Genomic DNA, 22,513 nt, shown 5'->3' with positions numbered 1-22,513 from the left:
CTCATATACAGTCAATGCCCCCTTTTCCCAAAAAGACAACCATTTGACCTTAAGAAAAATTTGCTTTGTTTCCTCAATAAAGTAACTTAAATTACTTCCCAATCAGCCACTTCTTTCTGTGTTACATCCTCTGCATTCTTGTGCTGTCCTTGCTTTGTCTGCGGCTCCACAACAGTGGTGCAATTCTGTGGTCAGTGAAGCAGGTGACTGCTTATTAGCTCCAGTGGTGCTGCTATGCAGAGCGGACTGCCTTTAATTTTATTATGGAAGATTTAAGCCTCTGTCATGTGCTCGCTTGCCTGGCTGTGTCCGAATACTCTGGCTTCCCCTAACACTAAAAAGATGCATCTCATTATCCTCACCCTTACTGTGTTTTACAGCTTATCCCTGAAATGCAGGCACTTAAAAGTCCCAGACCAGCCCTTCAGAGAATGCTGTGATGCCATGTTGTTTATCAGGGAGCTTGTGAATTTGCACAAAGGAAAAAGAAAAAAAGAAACTTTGTGCTGAATCGCTTATTGTTTTTGTGTGATCCAAGCTGACACTTTTTTGTTATGTATATAATTCCACATGTGTCTTAGTTTTGATGCCTTCAGTGTGAATCTACAATTTTCATAGTCACGAAAAAATAAAGAAAACTCTTTAAATGAGAAGGGGTGTCCAAACTTTTGGTCTGTACTATATATATTGTAGTGGTGGATAAAGAACAGAGGAAAGCCGTTGTGGTGGATGTGGCAGTGCCAAGCGATGGAAACATCAGGAAGAAGGAACATGAGAAACTGGAGAAATACCAGGGACTCAGAGAAGAACTGGAGAAAGCCTGGAAAGTGGAGGTGACAGTGGTGCCTGTGGTAATTGGAGCACTCGGGGCAGTAACCCCCAAGCTGGAGGAGTGGCTGCAACAGATACCTGGAAAGACCTCAGACCTCTAAGTCCAGAAAAGCGCAGTGCTAGGTACAGCTAAGATACTGCGCAGGACCCTCAAGCTCCCAGGCCTCTGGTAGAGGACCCGAGCTTGGAGGAGAAACCACCCGCGGAAGGGTGAGAGGGGCGTTTGTTTTGTGTTTTATATATATATATATAATAAATATATATGTATTATAAATTATTATTGTGATGTAGATGTAAAAACATTTAATCTAAAATCAAAGATCTTTTTTGTTTTTTAGTGACAATGTGCAAGTCACTCCAACTCAGTCTTGTCCCAGAGGGTGCTGTTGCACAGCTGATCTTTGTTTGGTGAAGCATAACAGAAAAATGTGTACCTTTGTTGACTTTTAGTTTAAATGTCATGTTTTGTGTTTTCCTTTGTGTCTGAGTGTGGAGGGACTCCTGACTACCAAACGGGTTATTAAAGAGAGTTGTTGAGATACTAGTAAAAATGTTTCTTTTGTCAGGGAAACCTTTAGAGGCAGATTTGTGGCAGATTGAGCCTTAGGTCAGGGCAGTTTGACCGGTCAACAGTCGTACATGAACCAAGTTATCATCCAGTCATTGCTGCTTTTTTTGTTATTGATGCATTGTGGTTTCTCTTGGTTGACTAGGGACTGGCTACTGGATTTTTGGTTCTGTCAGCATTATATACTGTTATATCAAATATTATTTGATTAAATAAATAAATATAAATATATATGTTAAGCCTGTATGGAAATCAAAATGGCTTATAATTGTCTAAAATTTTGACACAGAGAAATCTTAAAAAATCTTTTGTAACCGGGCTTTACATTTTGGATTTTTTAACATGGTAATCAATGGAAAATAGTTTCATTTGGAAACCAACCCCCAGTGATCATTTTAGGAACTGCAACATTTATTTACTTAAGGTTGGGGAAGTATTGTGGGGGATTGGTAGCGAATTATTCATACTTTCAAAGAAAGAAAGCCAGTCTCTCTTTAATTATTTTACTACTAAATCAACAAATGGTGTGAGAAGTCATTACATTTTTTGTGTTTAACATGAATCAGAAATATATATACTAAAAAAAAGACATCAACCTATTGATTTCAATCTGCATGGAATCAGATCTGTGGTTAAACACGTAATGCTAAACTTATCATTGTAGACAACCATCTGTCTGTGAGACAAGTGAGATATTAAATTTGTGTTGCTTGACAATATTGTCATCAGCACAAGTTCTTATTGCTGCAGTGTGTATTTATCTGCTTGCAAAACTATATCTCAGAGAAATATTTAGAAACAACAGAAGGTGTTCCTGGATTTCTTTCTCACTTGCAGAGCAAGCCTTCATGTGAGTAACAAAGCACATGAACAATATGGTGCATGTGCCAACAGCTGATTCAACCTCCCTGCTACTTATTTCACTGCCAAGAATGAGCAGAATAGAGGTGTTAAGCTTCATTTGAGGCTGCCCTGTCTTGGCCATGGAGAGCTTATCGCCCTCCTATCCCTGCCCTACTCACGCTAATTATCTGGATCAGGTGATTCCAGGTTGTTACTCACTAAAAACACTTGATTCATGTAGCCAACTGGAAAAATGCAGGGCAGGGTTTCTTGAAGCTCAGAGTTGGGCTAACCTGGTCCTCAGGAAGCTCTGGGAATTCATTTCAGAGGGTCAATGGTGGCAGGTGTTTGTCCACACGCCCACTGAATTCTCTATTGGCATCCTAAAGACAAATCAAGGCTGCTATTTTTAAGATGGACTGGATTTTGAGATCCATTTGACCCATTCCAGACATGAATGTTTGAACAAAAATTGCTATTTTAACCTGCTTGTCAAAAATGCTATTGTTTGATTTAAAAAAATAAGTTTTATTTTTGCAACTAAGCAAAAAGTACTTGTTCTTCCTGTCTTTTCCAGTGGGACTTCACTTGTTGAAACCGGAAATTATTGCCACTGCAGCAGGAGAAGTAAGAACTTTTAAATCCATAGACACACATCTTAAGATAACCATGGAAAAGTTGGAAACATTAAACCTGTTATCAATGCATATAATTACTGATATATATATAATTACTGATCCAAGGTATATTGGTAATTGGAGCACTCAGGGCAGTAACCCCCAAGCTGGAGGAGTGGCTGCAACAGATCCCTGGAAAGACCTCAGACCTCTAAGTCCAGAAAAGCGTGGTGCTGGGAACAGCTGAGATACTGCACAGGACCCTCAAGCTCCTATATATATATAATTTGCATCGGAGCTGTTGCAGCCAACAGGAAATAACCATTGACTGAGTATGAGAATAGCATTCCAAATAAGAAGTACCCATTGGCTTCAAGCCCATAAAGTTTTTTTCAGAAATGAACAACTATTACTCAGTCATCATTTGTCAGAATTAATATTCTTGCTCTGCTATTGCTTTGTTTAATTTGTTCTTTTAATCCTAATTTTTCTATTCATGATATTTTTTCTCTATTACAAGTCATTCAAGTTAAAAACTGACAATTTAGATGCTTCAATAAAAGTGTTGGCTTGGTAGGGATGTCGACTTCCGACTAGCTGACTCCTGATTGGTTATAGTGGTTGCTATTGAAACAATGACTCAGACTGACTCTTAGCAATCACTGCTTTCTGACATCATCTGGCTCCAACATGGTGGTGTCCATAGAGCGACTGAATTGGAGACAGAAATAGGATATTTTCCATGGGTGACATCACTCTCGCTAGGTCGAGTTCTGTTATACAGTCAATGGAAATAACACATACCATTTTAACTATACCGTAACTCTTTGTTTACGTGATTAACATTATTCCAACAGAGTCTGAAGTTGAGAAAAGCAGATTTTCACTGACATGCAATACTTTATCACTGTAAGGCATTGCACAAATGTTGTTTAAAGGGTTAAAAACGCCTGAAAAATACAGTGACAAATAAAAAGCCACATTTAAAATATCAGACAAAAAAAATTAATTAGGTAGCTGGATGGCTCAGTTGGCTGCATGTAGGACTGACGCATGGGGAAATCATGCCCTGGGGCAAGACCCTTCGTGTTACTGGCTAACTGTGTAGCCATGTGGAGGCCAAGTCTAAGTCTCCATGCCCCGGTCCCCAGCCCAAATAAAATACAGGGTTGTAAGTAGGCCTGCACAATATACCGCAAATTTATCGTTATCGCAACATCAAGCTGTGCAATATGCATACCGCAAAATATGTCAAAAATCGCAATAAATGGTTACCTTAAATGTGCTAAAACAAACTCATGGCAGCTTGAAATATTGAATAAATGAAATAAATCCCTTTATGCATTTAACCAATCGGAAGGACCCGTTTACGTTGTTGATCAATCAGATGAGCCCTTTTATGTTTGATGTTTGCCTCCTACGTCGACAAGGGTCATTTGGAGTATAATTTTTAAACTGTTGCAGTGAAATGGAAATTATGTTTTTGGTTGTTTTGCTATTTGTTTATATACCGCAAATTAAATCGTTATCGCAATATTAATCACCAATATCGCATATCGCAAGTTTTCCTCATATCGTGCAGCCCTAGTTGTAAGGCATCCGGTGTAAAACTCCCGGCCAAACCACCTGTGCCGGCCCGGCCCACTGTAGGGATATGGCGAAAGGTGAACAAAGACAGAAAGGTCCATTGGCCCCCTTAGACTGATTTTCAAAGGTTTTGTTATTATCTTGATTCTTGATTTAACAATTGTTTATTAAGAACCCTTTAAGCTACCTCATGTCTCTCGCAATCTGCCATCAAGCCCCTCCTGACTTTGGGAATCAAGAAAACGCAGCAGTTCTGCTTCTGCTTACTTGCTGTAACATTCCATGTAAGCCGTGTAAGATCTGCTGAGGGCCTTGGAGCTGCAAAAAAACTTACGACCAGCATGTTTCAGAGATTATTGCGTATAACGAGTTCTGAGGCTGGATTATTAGGATGAAGCGATGTTCTGATCTAAAGAGTTTGTTGATATAAACTGCATCATTTTGTCCCTTTTTTTATTGGATGCAGTTTGGTTTGTGAAACTAAAAAATGAAGGAAGATTGAGAGAGGAGTTTTTGTTCTCCTTCTTTCTAACTCGGACCTTTTATTTTCCCTACCTCCCCCTGTTTTTTTCTCTTCCCCTCCCCCTCTTTCTGTTCCTTTTCTCTTTCATTCTCCCTTCCTCCATGTTCTGTCTCTTTCTTTCTCTCACTTGCTTTGGGTTTCCATCATGCTTTGCCCCTCCCTCTGTTCTGCTCTCCTTTTTTTCCCTCTCTTCCTCTCTCTCACGTTGCACATCACCCATCCATCCCTCCGTCTCACTCTGGCGTCGCTGCCTGTCTCACTTCTCTTTTTTTTCCTGTCTTGCTCTCCGTTTCTTTTCTGCTCACTCTTCATCCTCCCCTCCCCCACGATTGCCTCTCATTTTCTCTCTTTCTCTCCTCTGTTTCACTCCCTCTGTCCCCCCTCCCATCCAGCGCTCTTTATCCCCTCCCTCCCCATCAATCCCTCTTTCATTCCATGCAATCATCTGTTTTCTCCTTCTCTCTCTCTCTCTCATGCTTCCTCTATTATGCCCCCATTTTGTCTTCTGCCATTCCCCTCTTTCTCTTTTTCCTCCATGTTCTCTTTTTCATGTTGTGCACCACTTTTCTTTCTTGCATGACATAACTTTATTAAACAACATCCACCGGGAAACTGTGAGAAAAAGAAAACATCCTTTTTAACAACATGAACATGCACAGTGTATTTTAATAAAGTTATCTTCACAATAACCAGAGTACAGTTGTTCGTCACCAATCCCAGTCTAGTTCAAGGTGAGTTCTTCTAGGCTTGGTACTTATTTTGTTTGCTCATATTCAACAGGTGGCTTACAACACCGTAGCTAATGTTAGTCATGAGGCTGAAGTGAAAAGAACGAGGTGATGGTTTGTCTCATTTGCCTTATCAAGATTTACTTAATTGGCTGAGGAAGAATGTGAAATTAAACGGATAAGCAATGAAACAAGAATTGATGGGAAATACATTCATATTTCTGTTTTTAGTTCAGCCCACTGTTGTTTTGCATATAAAAATAATCCAAAGGGAACATTGTTAGAACATTCTACCACACTGTATGGTCACATGTAATGATGGCTTGATCATTTTTTGCTGCAACACGCGTGTGTTGTCCGCTGTGATGGCACTTTGTAGTTTTTACCTTATAGTGAAAAAAGGTAGGAATATAAGTCGATTCATTGATTAAGTCACAGAATTAAAACCGCTTTTAACGTTATTAAGACAATTGCAATAAGAAAAGTCCACTTTCTTGGAAAGTGCTAACAACTTTCTAAGAATTTGTGCAGATTTAATGCAGGACCCTGTGGAAATTTGAACACGAGCCGCATTTTGCAGGACTTTGGACAGGCCTGATTTAAGGTTTTAGTCCTCACCATAAGTTTTAATATATACAATCAATGCCTAAAGTTTAGGAATGAATGACACAAATAGTAGTTTTGACAAAGTTTGCTGCTAAACTGTATTTTTAGATCTTTGTTTCAGTTGTTTCTGTGATGTACTGAAATATAATTACAAGCACTTCATATGTTTCAAAGGATTTTATGGACAATTACATGACATTAATGCAAAGAGTCAGTATTTGCAGTGTTGGCCCTTCTTTTTCAGGACCTCTGCAATTTGACTGGACATGCTCTCAATCAACATCTGGGCCAAATACTGACTGATAGCAACCCATTCTTTCATAATAACTTCTTTGAGTTTGTCGGAATTAGTAGGGTTTTCTTTGTCCACCTGCATCTTGAGGGTTGACCACAAGTTCTCAATGGGATTAAGATCCTGGAGGTTTCCACGCCATGGACCCAAAGTGTCAACGTTTTGGTCTCCAAGCCACTTAGTCATCGCTTTTGCCTTATGCCACGGTGCTCCATTGTGCTGGAAAATGCATTGTTTTTGGGCAAAATTGTGAGTGAGCCCACTCCCTTGGATGAGAAGCAACCCCACACATGAATGGTCTCAGGATGCTTTACTGTTGGCTGGACACAGGACTGATGGTAGAGCTCACCTTTTCTTCAAGCCCTTTTCCAGATGCCCCAAACAATCGGAAAGGGGCTTCATCGGAGAATATGACTTTGCCCCGGTCCTCAGCAGTCCATTGACATGTTTTTCTCATGAGCATACAGAGTGACCAAAGAGTTATACCTTGTATACTTAGTCAAAGAGCAAAAAACGGTTAATGAGTGTCTGCTTACCTTTTCCGCACTTTGTTATTTAAAAAGCCAGCTGTGCCAAATGCAACTGTGTGACATCCAGTGAATTTAGCGTACCTTGGATTAAGTCTCTATACAGAAAAAGTAGGAGGTATGGACCATTCTAATTTCATCCACCTACTGTGCATTCAGAGGTGCTTAGATGGATGCGTTTATGAACTTCTATTCAGATTGTAGCAGTGTGAAGGCGTTCAACAGTTAAGGAGCTTTCACTCCATCTTTTGTTTATCGGCCTCTGTCACGTTAAACTCAGATGGCTTTAGTTCTCCAGCAGGTGAAAGAGCTGCAGAGGTTGTTGGAGCTCCAGGACAGTTTCAACATCCCCATCATGGGCTACGTTCACACTGCAGGCTGAAACAACCCAATTTCAAATTTTCTTTTGCCCATATGCGACCTGTATCTGATCTTTTCATGATAGTCTGAACGACACAGATCCGATCTTTTTAAATGTGACCCATGCCACTTGGGTATGTGGTCCTGATTCCGATACGTATCTGATCTTTTGAAATACAACCTCCGTCCGACCTGTACGTCATTGATGCGCTACAAACGTCATAATTCTGCGTTGAAGTAGGCGGAAACAAGAACATAAACATCAACCATGGCAGACAATGCTGCTAAGACCAGTCAGTGGAAGGGAAGCGAGCTTGCAAAAAGGTTTCAAAAAAATCGGAATTGAGCATTAAGCCCTGCAGTGTGAACGTAGCGTAGCCATGCTGTCCTCTTATAAATCCCAGTCTATTGCGCTTGTCATAGTTTGATAATAAAAACAAAGCTTCATTTACAGTGTGTCAATAGTAGTCTAAATATGAGGACAATTACAACTTTTTGTGTTATATTATGGTTTCTTATTTTGATATAGATTAGCCAGACTTAATGCTGCTCTTTTTAATGTTTTTAATGCAAAACATATAAAGTGATAGTTGCTGTGGGCGGGAGCATGATGCCACCCACTTCTGTTTTGAGTGGCTTTTTTGGGTTCTGACAGGGAAAAATTCTACTGCTTGCTCCACTGCAACCAGTTCTCCTGACCAAGAGCTTATAAAACTGTAAAAGAAAAAAAAGGATTTATTTCAAAATTCCAAATGGTGTCTAATCCTGCAGCTGATTCTCCTGAGTTGAAAAAATCTAATTGACACAAATAAAGTGCAATTAAACAATATGTTTTTTACAGCATCTGCCAATGCATGTGCAATAGGAGCTTACCAGTTCACTCAAGTCTTAAAGACATCTTAAATATAGCCACTTTTTTCTAGATGGTATAAATATTTGGGTTTTTATAAGAAATAGAGTCTGCCCTGGCACACTGACAGGTTTATTTTGCATAGGGTTTGGATTGTCCGTTTTTAAACTTTAAGGGTCCTAAGGCTCGCTAGAATTCTGGTATGGACTTAAGATGTAAACTGTGGTCTTTTTTCAGAGTAAGGGTCTTCGAATAAAGTGTGGAAATTAAGTTAAGGGAATAAGCATCGTAACCACGGTGTGTTACGAGGAACAAAATGAACTGCCAATAAAACTGAAGAAGCAGGACTCCTGGGAAAGTTTTCAAAATGTCTAACAGAGTAAACACGATGTAGGGAGAAGGTAAAGGCACTTATTACTATGTTATATTTAAGTGTTTGGTTTTCATCTGAAAGTGCAATGTGTGTACGCAAACAACCAGACAAAAGTGTAAGAATTATTGGTATTTTCCATGTGTTTACCGTGCAGGAATATCCTAGTGTAAAAGCAGATTAAGAAGCCGTTTGAACAGAAGTCACTCAATTTTACACTTTGTTCATGAATTGTTTATTGGTTAATGGAAAATATACTGCAGCTTTGTAAAGTCCACCATTTACATTGTAGTACTACTTTTACTTGACACTTAAACATTATATGATAACATTAAGTGTAAGGGCAACATAAAAATAGATTTTAGTGTTTTAATCTTCATCATTCTAAGGCATCAAACAACACTTGTTTGCTCAAACAGTATCAAAAAGTATCATTGATGTGGTCCAGATAAGTCATGTGATCATAGCCACAGGCCTTCAAAACCGAAATTTTCTAGCTGCAATAGTACGGCAAAGGACTTGCAGTTATAATTGGGACCCCCCCCCCCCCCCCCCCCCCCTTAAAGGTTATATAACACACGTCACCATACACTGAAGTATTGGTTAATATATAGCAGCTTGAGTTATTGCAATACCTGACAATAAAATTGCACATTGGAAGTTCTAATATTTTTAAGCCCTGCAGTTTTTAAATGTCAGTATCTAATGGAACATTTTGGTCCTGCGTGGATCATTATGTAGTCACAGATTTATCTGTGAAAGATTTATCTCGTTAACTAAAAAGTCAAACAATTTGCTAAATGTAAATCTTGACAATGGGTGTTCTGTGTGCAAATCATGCAGTAAAAAATCTTAAGACCTTAACCTCTAGTTACTGTAGAACATTTATCAATGTGATTATATGAATAGTTTCTTATAATCAAAGCTTCTTCCATTACATAATATATTCGCGTAGAGATATTTAGTTAATTCATTGCATGTTTTATTTAGTGGGCTATAGGGCAGTGTAGTGGTTAGCACTCTCACCTCAAAGCGAGAAGGCCCTAGTTCAAATCCCAGCTGGGTTGTTTCTGTCTGGAGTCTGTATGTTCATGTTCTCTCACGTGGTTTTCTCAGAGCACTCCAGTTTCCTCCCACAGTCCAAAAACATGCTTTGTAGGGTAATTGACTCTAGGTGATTCTAAGTTGCCCCTAAGGTGTGATTGTTTGTCTTGGCATGTAACCCCACCGTTGCCCGGCAGTAGATGGGATAGGCTCCAGTAGCCCAGTGAGGCTGTAAGGGAATCATCGGAATCTAAAGATGGTTGGATGAGTTTAAGTTAGCAGGTATTTATGTTCTTTTGAGGTAAACAAAATACTTTTTTATTGTTAATCTTTTAAAATGCAAGCTAACCATAAATATTTCCACCAATCTCGTTTTTATTTAGTTTTTAGTGATGCTTTAGTCCTCATAGTTTTTAAGTTATTTGTTTACATGAAACAGAAGTATTTTTTTTACTCATTGTCCATATTTTGGCATATTTTAACAAAACCTTTAAGATTTCTTTGAATTAAAATCTGAAGGTCAATTAGTATTTTTGACTGAAAATGTCAGCAGATTCTAACGACCTCTGTGTCTTATTTGAATTTTAATTGCTGTGTCTGACTTAAAACAGTGTCGGCTGTACTCTTAAGAGGTTGCTATGGTTTCAATTGGTCATTAAATGTCCCTTTTCTTTGTATGTCTTACAGGTTGGAGGTTTTTTGATCTATTTAAAACAAAGCTGGTGTTAACTTTTCCTTTTCTTTCTCTGAACCCCCTTCATCAAAAAGGTCATACATATATTTGTATCTTCAAATCTATTTATTTTAAATGTGTAAAATCAGAATTCCCAACATTGGAGTCGGTTGGTAGTATCTCCTTTCAGACACCATAACAGGGGTTTAAGGAACTGTTAACATTTGTTACTTTTTTTTCCCATTTGCATCCTATTGGGAAGCAGACACTGAGGGCTTGTCCTAACCTTTGTGTACACTACTGTAAAGTCACTGTTTGTCCTGTCTCACCGCTCCACCATGGCGTCCATAATTAGCTGTAGGTTACTCTAGGTGAAATATGACATAAAGAGAGATGATAGTGCTTTTGGGCCTAACCAGTGTTTCCTAAGAAGTTAGTCAGCAGTTTTTGTGACCTAAGATATGGTGGTTTATCCAAGACAACTAGATTAGCTTTGCTTTGTACTTTTGTCATAACCTGCTGTTCGTCCCCCATTTCTTTATTTTTTTTTATTAAATTCTGCTCCCATCCCCCTTCGCCTTTTTCTGTCATTCTGCCTCTCCCCTCCCTTCTGTTTTCTTTGAGTAGTTTTTCCATCCTCCTTTTTCCTCTGTCTTCAATTTGCTCATCTCCTTGCCAGTCACCTTCCGTCTCTTCCGCTTCTCTTCCTCCTCTCTCCCCGTCGCACTCCGAATCTGAGCTTGAAACAATCTTGCAACACATTTCCATAAAGCTCACATGAGAGATGAGAGATGCTGAGTCAAAAAAAGATGCATAGATGTTAGACAAAAACAAGGAATGGCCCTTAGATGAAAGAGGATGGATGAGGAGGAAACAACATAGAAGAGGGAGTGAATTGAGTTACCTGGTCGAACCAAAAATGCAAGTCTGACATGATGTTTATGTACCATTGTGGACATCTTTGTACATTAATCATTATATAACCAGGGATCACAGACGAACCAGCAGATCACACACTCAATAGCAAAAGATGGTTTTGTTTGTGTGTTTGTTTGTTTGTGCTGGTATGACCAGAGTCACTACTGAAACTGTGCTGAGCAAGATGGTGGAGGAGGGGGGTAATGTTAGCCCCGCCTTCAGCTCATCCGCACGTATAAAAAGGAGATGAACACAGTCTACTCTCACTGAACACACACACTGAAGAATGAGATCCTTAAAGCACCTGAAGGCTCATAGCAGGAGGAGCGTGGTGAGTTCATTGCTTCTCATTTGGAACATGTGAACTGGTGGTTTGCTGAGGCACGGCTGGGATGCAGGTTAAAGGATGGTCTGGGACTTGCTTTGAAAGAAGATTTTGTGAATATTCCTATATTTTTAGGTAATTTTTCAGTGGTAGATATTCATATTTAAATAACAAATAAGCTTTGCGCTCAGTCACAGTCCTTCCAGTTAAAGCTCTTCCTCATGCCTCTCTTTTTCACCTCACACTCATTTATTCTAGCTTTCATTGTGGCATTTTCCTTTTTTTCTCTCTCTGTCTCCAGGTTACTCATTGCCTCTCTTCCTCAACCCTCCTTCCCTCTGTCTACATGTCTTTCCGTCTCTTGATTTTTCTTTTGCCCGCTGCTTCACACTTACCCTCCTCATGGCTTTTACTGTCTTTCAGCTTTCCTCTCTTCCTCCTCCAATTCCTCCATTTCTTCTCATCTTTCCTTTTACTTTCGTGTCTTTCTACCTTTCATTTGTCTTGCTTCCTGTTTTCAAATCGACAAGCCTGCTCTAATCTCTCCATGCTTGTTGTTTGCTTTCTCTTTTGGTTCCTTCACCGTTTGTTTTTTTTCTTTCTTAATCTTAAGTTTTCTGTTATTTTTCTCCCTTTTCTGAGAGTGTGGAGATCTGTAGCCCATCTAATCCCCGTCAGCTCACACGAACAGGCTAAACCCTCTATCACTAGCATGCTGGATCAACAATCTGTCCTTCAGTCAAATAATTTAATCGTTTGTTCCAAGACAGCCTTTACTGAGGTTTAATTCTTGTGCTAGAAACTTCAATTTAGGTTTCAGAACCACCAACGTCTAGGTTTAGCCATAAGTGAACATAAAAAATTTGTTTTCAAAATAAACAGGAACATTTATGATGATATATGATATAAACATGAATTAGAGGTTTATCCTGAAACTCTCTTTTTGGTCACAATAAACTGAAATGTATAAATTTGCAAGTTTTCTCACCTTAATTCCTTTTAACTTTTACATAGTTTGCTGTATTGACTAATGCAAAAAAATTATTATGACAATTGACTCAAATGTCAGATTCTAATATTATTTACGTATTTTCTTTTTAAATACATTTTCCAAATATGGCCTATGTACCCATTCCTTATTGTATGGTTCAGTAACTTTTGGTAATAAAAACAAAACAATCGTTTTCTAGGACATAGTTTCTACAGAGTGACAGGAGTTCATTAGAAAGTTGTGTTGGCAAGGAGAAAACCCCCATACTTTTCCCATTATCCATCGGTTGTTACTCTCTCTCGCTAGCTTATAGCCTCAACCCAACATTACAGGTGCAACAAAAAAGCTGAGCAATGTCCAGCCGTACAGTTCTGAGCCAGATGTCAGCACAGATGGGGAAAAGAAAGGCATTCATGGATCTATTTGTCTGCATCCAAATGAAGCAGAGCAGGGAGCCTGTGGCTTGGTGTTGAATGTCCTACATCACACCTTTGAATAAAGAAATACTCGGAAATGCAGTTTTAAGCCTAATTTTCTTTTTATATGTCATAGGAAAAGGCTGCAAAAACATGTTAAAAACACCAAAACACAATGTTCATGGGAGTGGGTCTTTAAAGGGTGTCGTAACCACTTCATGTTGGAAAGGATGTCTCACGCTCGCTGGACCACTTGTTCACAGTTTGAGGCAGATGAATCCTGACGTTGTCATCTTGGAGTATGCCTCTGTTATCATGCAAAAAAAAGGTATTGGTGAAAGAACCTGGATTTTCAACACAATCAGGTTATTTCCCTGCTGGTTGTTCCCTTTGGTAAAATCTTTTAGCTGAATAAAAATTTGATTTATTTTGTTTTGTTACTGATTTGTTTGAAATGATGACAGCTTCACTTACCTACATGTTTTTCCTTCTTTTCCAGGAGGAGGCGAGCCGGCGCCTGGGTAGATGTGAGCCCAAGGTAATGGCCAGGCTGGTGGACATAAGCACACAAACAGATCCTGTTGTCGTGCTGTCCTTAGCCCAGGCCGCCGTGCTAGGTCTCATCTCCCAGAATGAAGTTTTTGGAGCTACTATTGCACCCAACGGCTTTTACACCGGTGAACCCAAAGAATCCCCTGCCCCAACAGTAGACGGTGTTGACTACGAGTACGCTGACCAGCTTATTGGCGCTAACGGAGATTACCTGGGAGAGAACTTAGAAGACAACCAGATGCAACCAAGCTGCAGCCAGAGGAGGTGGCAGCAAGGGCCACCCCAACATCCTGACGAGAAAATGATCCTCCCCAATCGCCATGGCCTTCAGGGAAGTGATCTGCCGGTGGCCTCTTCCCATGTGAAAGGGGAAGTTGTGACCTCTGGAATGCCCTCCTGTGTCCATATGCTGAACAATATGGCTCCAAGGGGCGGTTTAGTTCAAGTAGATCCTGCTGCTCTCAGAGGCACCAACAAAAACTGTGCAGAATGTGAACGGGAAGCAACTAACCAGCAGCAAGCTAATCCCCACGTCCATCCTGCTCCCCCCCAAGTGGCCCACAGAGGGCCAGAGCAGGGCCACAGAGGGCTCCCGGGCCAGCGCCCTATGGGAGGCCACGGTCGAGGTGGCAGAGAAGGTGAAGAGGAAGTAGAACACCAGACAAACGCCATGATGAAGCCCACGCAGCAAGAGGAAGCTATCAGCAGCTACTTCCAGACCAGTGAAGTGGGTAGCTATGATTCAACAGAAATGGGAATGGGAGGTGAGTATGAAGACGGTAGCCAGAGCATGATGTGGACAGATGGAAGCAGTGGGGCGCAGCACCAGCAACCTCCACACCCCCAGCCTCCTCGTCGTCATGGTGGCCGCAGAGTAGACCGCCTGGATATCAACATCCAGATTGATGAGTCTTACTGTGTAGATGTGGGAGATGGTTTAAAGCGCTGGAAATGCCGGATGTGCGACAAGTCGTACACTTCCAAGTACAATCTAGTCACACACATCCTGGGCCACAACGGGATCAAACCTCACGCCTGTCCTCACTGCGGGAAACTTTTCAAACAGCCCAGTCATCTTCAGACCCACCTGCTGACTCACCAAGGCACTCGTCCCCACAAGTGCACCGTCTGTAAGAAGGGCTTTACACAGACGAGCCACCTGAAGCGACACATGCTCCAGCACACCGACATCAAGCCCTACAGCTGCCGCTTCTGCCGCCGAGGCTTCGCCTATCCCAGTGAACTGCGAGCGCACGAGGTAAAGCACGAGCGTGGACGCTGCCATGTCTGCTCGCAGTGCGGCATGGAGTTCCCCACTTACGCTCATCTCAAGCGACACCAGACCAGCCACCAGGGCCCCCACACCTTTCAGTGCACCGAGTGCAACAAGTCCTTCGCCTACCGTAGCCAGCTGCAGAACCACCTTCTGAAGCACCAGAGCCCGAGGCCTTACACCTGCTCCCAGTGCGGCCTGGAGTTTGTGCAGCTCCACCACTTGCGTCAGCATTCACTGACTCATAAGGTACCAACACCTGACACTTTCCCTGTCACCTTTTACTACTGTTATTAATAAACTTTCTTCCTTCTAGGCTTAAATGTTACCTGTACAGACTCATAAACAGAAGATGATGGTAAAACGTAAGGAAATAAAGAGAGGCCTTGCATTATTTTTTATCTGTTGTAGTCCCACAAAGATCTAGCCAAAATAAACTGCCGAGACTTGAGTTCGGAAAAAGAAAACTTTTGGATTTGCTTAGCAATGGGGCTTTTTTTTGCTAACAAGGCCTACATACCTAATGTGGTCATATCCAATGTTATATCAATTTGTTCAGTTCAAGCCATAGATGCATGAATTACATTTTCCTGAATTCCAGTATTCCAGTGTTAAAAAATGTGCAAGTAATAGGAGACGCCAATTCCCAGAGCTCGCCACGTGCACGCTGTTCAAAATCTAAAACTTCTAGTTGCCATTTCTTCCCCCAATATTGCTTCCTAAGGATGGCTGAGGAGTTAGGAAATGATTAATGAAAATCCCCAGGATGAGTTTTCATTTGGGGCAGGCACTGAAGGGGCTTTTTTTTTAATTCAAGATGGCAGCCTCTTCCAAGGTTAGAGGTTTACAAAACTGCAGGGGTCTTTGTAGACTTAAGCTGGAAAAACAAGAAAATCGCTAAATCTTAGATTTTGGCACAAAATGGCTGCCAAACCGTTGGTCGTGTGGCCATCCCATAATGATTTCAAAAGTTCCTTGGGATATCCCCAAGAAGTGTGTATTGGTTTCTTCAGTGAATTGTAACTTTTTTATTTCCCGAATTTAATGTTTTAGCTGAGTCAGTAGACTTTTTTGCAACAGTTTTTTATTTACCATGCCCAGAGTTTTAACACTGTCATATTGTATCTTATATTCCTTTTGTTCAGCATGAGCCAGCGAATTCATGGATACCCTTTTTACGACATTCCAATAAAAAATGTGTGAGCTGCCAAGCGCACGCCGGTAAAAATCAGCAACTTCTAATTCTATCATTTTTTTCGTTTTAAGTACTTAGTGATGCTTGAGAAGTTACAAGATAATCGATGAAAATTCCTAGGGGGGAGTTTTTCGTTTGTAGCTGGTACCAAAGTTGCTTTTTTTTAAGTTCAAGATGGCGGCCCCTTCCCAAGGTCAAAGGTCAACGAAACTGCTGTGGTGTTAGTAGACTAGAGCTGGCGGCATGTGTGTAAGATTTCGTGAAGATCACTCGAGCAAAAGTTTCCCTTTCTCATATTGTACATATTGTAGAAAGACGTGAAAGTCATCAATTCTTTGCCACAAAACCTGCAGCTGGTTTTCCTGTTAGCATTGGATAAAGTTGAAAAAAGGGACCGGTAGGATGTTAGTGCTGGAGACCTGGAATTGTACTTAGATTTGAAAGGGATTTGGCATAATAAGAGTTTTGATCCAAAACACTCAATTTTAATCAGAAAATCTTTGTTTTTTCCAGTTTGATTCTTTCATAAGATCATAAATCATACTAGAAGTGCTTGTATTTTGTGACAATTTAAAACACAATTTGCAAATTGAAAAAGAGGGCTGTCAAAAGTCGGCAACAAAAACAGAAACGTTTTTACAAAGACAGCTCTTTAACCTGCTTTAATCACCATCCCCGTTGTGTCCTTGCACAGGATTGTCTGTTATTTACCCATTTTTCCCTGCCTGTGGTAAATGTTCCTACAAGGAAGACAAAACACATTTTGCTGTCAGTTCCTGTATTCCTGAAGATTTGCATTTTTAAAAGTAGACATTTTAAAAAACAAATGCAAATTAAAGTATTATAATGTCAACAATTAAGGGGGTGAAATACCAAGTATTTTGTTTTTTTTCTCCAGTGAAACTCTTTTTAACCCTTTTGCTATCTTATGGGGTCAAAATGACCCCACCCTTACATTGACGTGTTATCCATACCATGACAAAGGTGGATAAAGGTGGAGAGGATTTCATATAATGCATGGACACCAGTGAAGATCACAAATCATTGAAGAAAGAAGGTCTCGTGGGGTCCAGATGACCCAACTCCCAACGTTAAAGTGCCTAGGATAGCACAAGGGTTAAAAGTGTCAAACTTGGACAGAAGGCAGTCTGAGGGCATTTTGTTTGTGATCGTTGTAACCTGTACCTGATGCTTGTTTATGGCTCCCCCTTGTGGACAACAGCACAACTCATTTGTTGAAGCAGTGGGCAGAGGAGCCGCCTGCTAAATGTCTCTTCAGACAAACATCATTTCTCACCTTACTGGCGTCTAATACAAATACAATTTTGTTATCTGAAACATTAGACATTTACCTACCAAACTTGTTTTTCTGTTGAGTGCATGAAGCCTTTTGTGAAGCCTGTAGGCTACAGTCACTTCTGTGCGTGTGACTTGCTTTGTCACGTTTATGCATTTCCTGGGGCACATGCAGTATAGACATTGAAGAAGTACTGAAGGGAGGCTTGTGCTGTTGTAATCTACCTAAAATGTCAACTTCTGACAAACATTTTAATATTTTATGTACAGCCTGAGCATGAGAGATTAGTTTTTCTGTTAGGGCAGACTTGCTCTTTGTTTTACACGTATGCATGCAGTTTTACTCTTTATTCTGGGTATTTGGCCCCAAGTATCACTATCAGCAACCACCCACACCTAGATTTTTATGTCAAATTCAATGAAAACAAACTTCGGCTTTTCAAAATCTTTAAATCTGGATCAAGCAAAGCTAACAGTACAAACATGAACAATTATTTGCACTGAGCCCACAACAGCTGTATTCACTACTGGTCTCATTTGCACTTCTTCTCCAGCATTTTGGGTTCCTTTTTAATTGGAATATTTTTTTCCCAAGACAAAAAAAAGTAATATTAATGTTTCAACTATTAACAGTCTATGCTTCGGAGTTGTAAAAAGCATAAAAAGGACCCTCATTTAAGCTCAGTTTGCTACACTCTGATTTGCTCTGATGCCCTCGGGTTTAAGGCCCACTCCTGGCATCTCTTCCTGCATGCATCAACGTCTAGAATCAGACTCTGCGCTGAGGAAATCCTCAGGATTGAGTGAAAGTGTTCATCAGTGAGACGACTCCTGCTAAATGTTTTGTTTGCTAACGCTTGCAAATATGCTGCCGAACGCAGAGCCTCCTGGACCTCTTGGGCATGGAGTTGTCTGGGAGAAAGCATGCAAACCGCAGCACCACAGAGTCGTACTTTAACTTGAACATGTCTGTGGAGTTCAATCAGCTCCACTTGGAAACTGGTTGGTGCACTTTCCACTGCAACCCCAAATCCTTGGACTTGGAGCGAAGCATCAGGGAAACTCTGCCCTGGCTACGCTGAGTTTTTCAGCAACGCAGCTGGGGAGATCTGCTCTTTCAGGGTTTGTCTGCACGGAAAAGAGTCTGTTTCATTGCAGAATATGAGTCTGCCACCGGCACGACTCTGTTCTATCTTTGTGTTTCATTCTGGAGCTCTGTTGAGACTTACTCTTTTCTTTCTAGAATCGGACATATTTCCTTGTGTCCTTATCATAGATGAAGATTATCAGATGTGTCTGTTCTCACTTATGGCACCATTAACTATGATTTCAGAAGGGAAAAGGTGGAGGGGAGAAGGAACAATAAGCGACAATCCGCAGACAATTTCTGGACCTTCAGCTCAGACTTGTAGTTTGGGGCCATTTCTTAGTACCCAGAGTCAAAATAAAGCCTCATCAGTGGCTCTCTCGCCGTCTTGCCTGGCTTGTCTCACAGTTTTATTTAGAGTTGTGGCCTTAAGAGGCTACAGGGGTGGAACAACTTGACCCCTCTTTCACCAGGTACCTATAGTTCAGAGAAAAAGGCCAATCAGGAGCCAAATTTAGAGAATTCAGCTGTCCTTACTTTACCCCACTTTGCTTCTAGCCCTGGTCTTTCAAGTCCGCCCTTACAGATGATTCTTGGATTTTCTGTAAGAAACGTCTTCAACAGCTGTCATCTGACTGCTTTCCTGTGTGTTCACCTGTCTAAGGGGATGAAAGGCCACAAGTGTGACGTGTGTTCTCGAGAATTCACGCTGTCTGCCAATCTGAAGAGGCACATGCTGATTCACAACAGCGTCAGACCCTTCCAGTGTCACGTCTGCTTCAAGAGCTTCATCCAGAAGCAGACCCTCAAGACCCACATGATCGTTCACCTGCCTGTGAAACCGTTTAAATGCAAGGTGAGGGTTTCTGCTCCTTTCCTGGTCATTTAAGCACAAAAACAGCGGATAGACCCCATAAAAGTCATAAGAATGTTGTCAATTCTGAATTTGTTTTGTTTACTTATTTTTTTTCAGGTATGTGGCAAGTCTTTCAACAGAATGTACAACCTGCTGGGCCACATGCACCTCCATGCTGGCAGTAAGCCCTTTAAGTGCCCATACTGCACCAGCAAGTTCAACCTGAAGGGAAACCTCAGCAGGCATATGAAGGTGAAGCATGGAATGGACGTTTCACCAGAGGGCCAAGGTGAGACCTGCCACAAGCTGCCTCCGCCGCTCCACTCCTCTTGCAGACTGATAGATCCTTGTGTGTCTTCGTTTTCCTCGTCTGAGCTGGAATCTGGCTCAAAACTGTATGGCTGATAGCTTCATTAATGGTCGCCGTTTTTTGTGAGGGGCTGTTAGCTAGCAGTTACAGATGGATGGCGAGAAATGGGGGCGGCCTTACTCTGTGCCAACAGTCCCGCCTACAACTTAGAGGCGAATTTCTACTAAACTACTGCCACTCTGCAGAAGCTATGATCTAGAAAACGGCACAGGTTTTTTTTTTTTTAATTTGGGCTGAAAACGGCAAAATCCAAATTACAAGACCACTGGGAACACTTTTACAATAGATCAAAGGATGTAGATGGTAGCCAGACTTTAGAACATCTTTGATGCAAAAGAAATGATAAACTGTCACAAAGGAACTGGCATAAATTAAAGCTTTGTCTGTAATGTCTCAAATGTAACCATTTAATACCGATGATAATATCTAATAAAGACGCATTCAGAAGTATAATTACAGTTTCTCTGTTTTCATTGCAGCGGAAGTTCTTCCTGAAATGGAAAGCCAGGGCGACTATGAAAGCCAGAACTTCAGCTTTACATCACCAGACAGTATGGACAACAGTGGCTCCCAGAACCTGACTAAACTCACCACAGCAAACATGGAGGACATGGAGGAGTATTACAATTTCGGGAAAGATACAGGCAGCTACTCCACACCTTGAGGCATTGATGGATACAAGGAGATGTGCTTTCCCTTTTTCTTTATTTTTTTTTCTCTTTTGTTTGTATTTTCTTTTGTGTCCTGAAGGAAATTACAGATTTTTTTTTAGGCTTTGGGGAGACTCTGGGAAAGCTTTTTTTGTTTTGTCTTGACCTCCTTCCAAAAGAGCAGATCCGACTGAGGCGAGGAGAGAGCCGAACTTCAAAGACAGAAGCGCTTCATATCCGTTGCCTGAACAGAGACACTGAAACTGTCGGCGAGTGCTTGGAGCTCCTTTTAAAGGATTACTACACGTACCGACTCAAAGACTCTGATAGACACTCAAATCTATATGTTGTGTGTAAGTATCAGTTATTGCAGAAAAAAAAAAAGAAGTCGCAGAGCCATCAGTTTCATTTGATGTGATGGAAAATCATTGTTTGCCATCATCATTCATGCACATCCAATGTATGCCCTTCTATTTTTGACGGAAAGTGCCAGCTACAGACATTTTGCAACTAAGCTTATACCATGTCTGCTATTTACTCACTGTGTATTGACATTTGGGTACATAGTCACTACATATTCATAGGTTTGAATGCTCCTATTTAACAGTCCTAATTAACTGTTCCTATTTTGACATTTGAACTGCCTCAGGCGTGTTTGTGCACAGGACATTGTTACTTCTCCCTAATCAGGGCACTTTCTATCAAAGTTGCTTCTGTCTCATGTCAGCTAAAATCTGAGGAAATGATAGCTGGCATGTAAATCTTCTTTCATTGTGAAAATCTGCAACACCGTGCAGCGTGTTAAGCCGCCCTTTTCTGTTTTAGATGCTTTATAGCTTCACAGCGATAACCTATCCGTGTGGTGAATATACTGCTCTAGTTTTTGAATTACTGCAACAACTATACAAAGCACTTTTACATCCAACATGTTCATTTTTCCTGTGAAAATTGGTTTGTAGGATTCGAATCCTTTGCAAACAGGAGAAGTGGGGTGGAAAAAAAGATAGTTACATCTTTAACCCTCTTTTTTTTTTTTTTTTTTTTTCGTTATGGCAATACTAACTGAATTAGCTTCCTTATAAGGTTTTTGTAAAACTCTGATTCCCAAATAGAAATGTTTCAGCTGAAGATTCATCCGTTTGTTTGCTGGATTCTCTTCACTTTGGATACACTCGTTTTTGTGATGTATTCCCAAATCCTTAATTGTGGAAAACATGCACCAGTTCAAATTTAAAGATCCTGCTTTGTTAGATTTGGAAAGGATAGAATTGACAGTGGAGGGATACTAACCCCCCACACCTCAAATTCTAGTTTTGGGGACTGCATTCGACTCCCCTTGTCCTGCCATGCAGGTCAGCCTTAATATGCACACTAAACCAGAGGAACGGTCTACTGTTTCTTTTTTTTTTTCCAGATGAAAATGATTCAACTGAGACCTCTTGGAAATTGACTGAATTATTTAATAAAGGTTCTCTAGTTTAAATGATGAATGAGGCGGGTTGAATCTGTCCCAGTGTTATAAGTCAGTGTTGAGGCAGTTGGAACGACTCTGCTCGTCCTCCACTTTGATCTGCAAGGAAAAAAGTGAAACTGACAGAATATTATAAGCTTTATGCTCACAGGGGAAAGACAATTAGCTGACACTGAAACTGACTTACATTTTCCTTTCTGGTTTCTCTTTTGGTGACATCAGATTAAATAAATAAATCAGCTGGGATAATTCAAAATTTGGTTCATAACATGTTTGAAAATATGAAATATTTAGAATAGCCTCTACTTAGTTGGTGAGAAAAACTATATGGAATTTCTGAAAAATGTGTCTAAAGTCCCACGCTGATCATCAATTGATCTATTTTCATAGTGTTCTCAGTGGTCTTTTAATTATGATTATGCCGTTTTTAGTAAAATATTAAAAAAAAAACATCTTCTAGGACTGTATCTGCAGAGTGGGAGTAATTCATTAGAAATTTACCTTTGAATTGTGGGCGGGGCCGTTGGTGCAGAGTAACCCCACCCCCCTTCCCTATTAGTCAGAGCTTGGGGGAGGGGTTTGTGGGTTGCCCAGAGTTTTTTCTACGTCACAAATAGGCGTCTTTTCCAACTGCTTTTTTCTCTTCTGCTCCTGATTCATCACAATTTGAATAAAAGAATATCCAGAAATGCAA

The 22,513-nt window shown here is 40.7% G+C and overlaps 1 protein-coding gene across 5 annotated transcripts in view; it reads left to right on the top strand.

Annotated features, from left to right (window-relative positions):
- znf710b (zinc finger protein 710b) overlaps positions 1 to 22,513 on the top strand; it is a 28,175-nt gene extending 5,662 nt beyond the window's left edge. For 3 of the 5 annotated variants that reach the window (XM_023953582.2, XM_078945303.1, XM_078945302.1), the window contains exons 2-5: positions 13,569 to 15,143; positions 19,137 to 19,328; positions 19,446 to 19,617; positions 20,178 to 22,513. In XM_023953582.2, the coding sequence (XP_023809350.1) occupies positions 13,611 to 15,143; positions 19,137 to 19,328; positions 19,446 to 19,617; positions 20,178 to 20,362 (2,082 nt within the window). In that variant the 5' untranslated portion in view covers positions 13,569 to 13,610 and the 3' untranslated portion in view covers positions 20,363 to 22,513. Of the gene's footprint in view, positions 1 to 2,819; positions 2,870 to 11,516; positions 11,669 to 13,568; positions 15,144 to 19,136; positions 19,329 to 19,445; positions 19,618 to 20,177 lie in introns of those variants that run through there. The other 2 variants (XM_023953583.2, XM_020699951.3) reach the window with 2 other exon arrangements.

The sequence above is a fragment of the Oryzias latipes genome, chromosome 3, assembly GCF_053564925.1.
Source record: "Oryzias latipes strain Hd-rR chromosome 3, Olatipes_Hd-rR_3.1".
Lineage (NCBI taxonomy): Eukaryota > Metazoa > Chordata > Actinopteri > Beloniformes > Adrianichthyidae > Oryzias > Oryzias latipes.
Note: the sequence above shows the minus strand (reverse complement) of the source record. Positions and strands in the feature narration are given on the sequence as shown.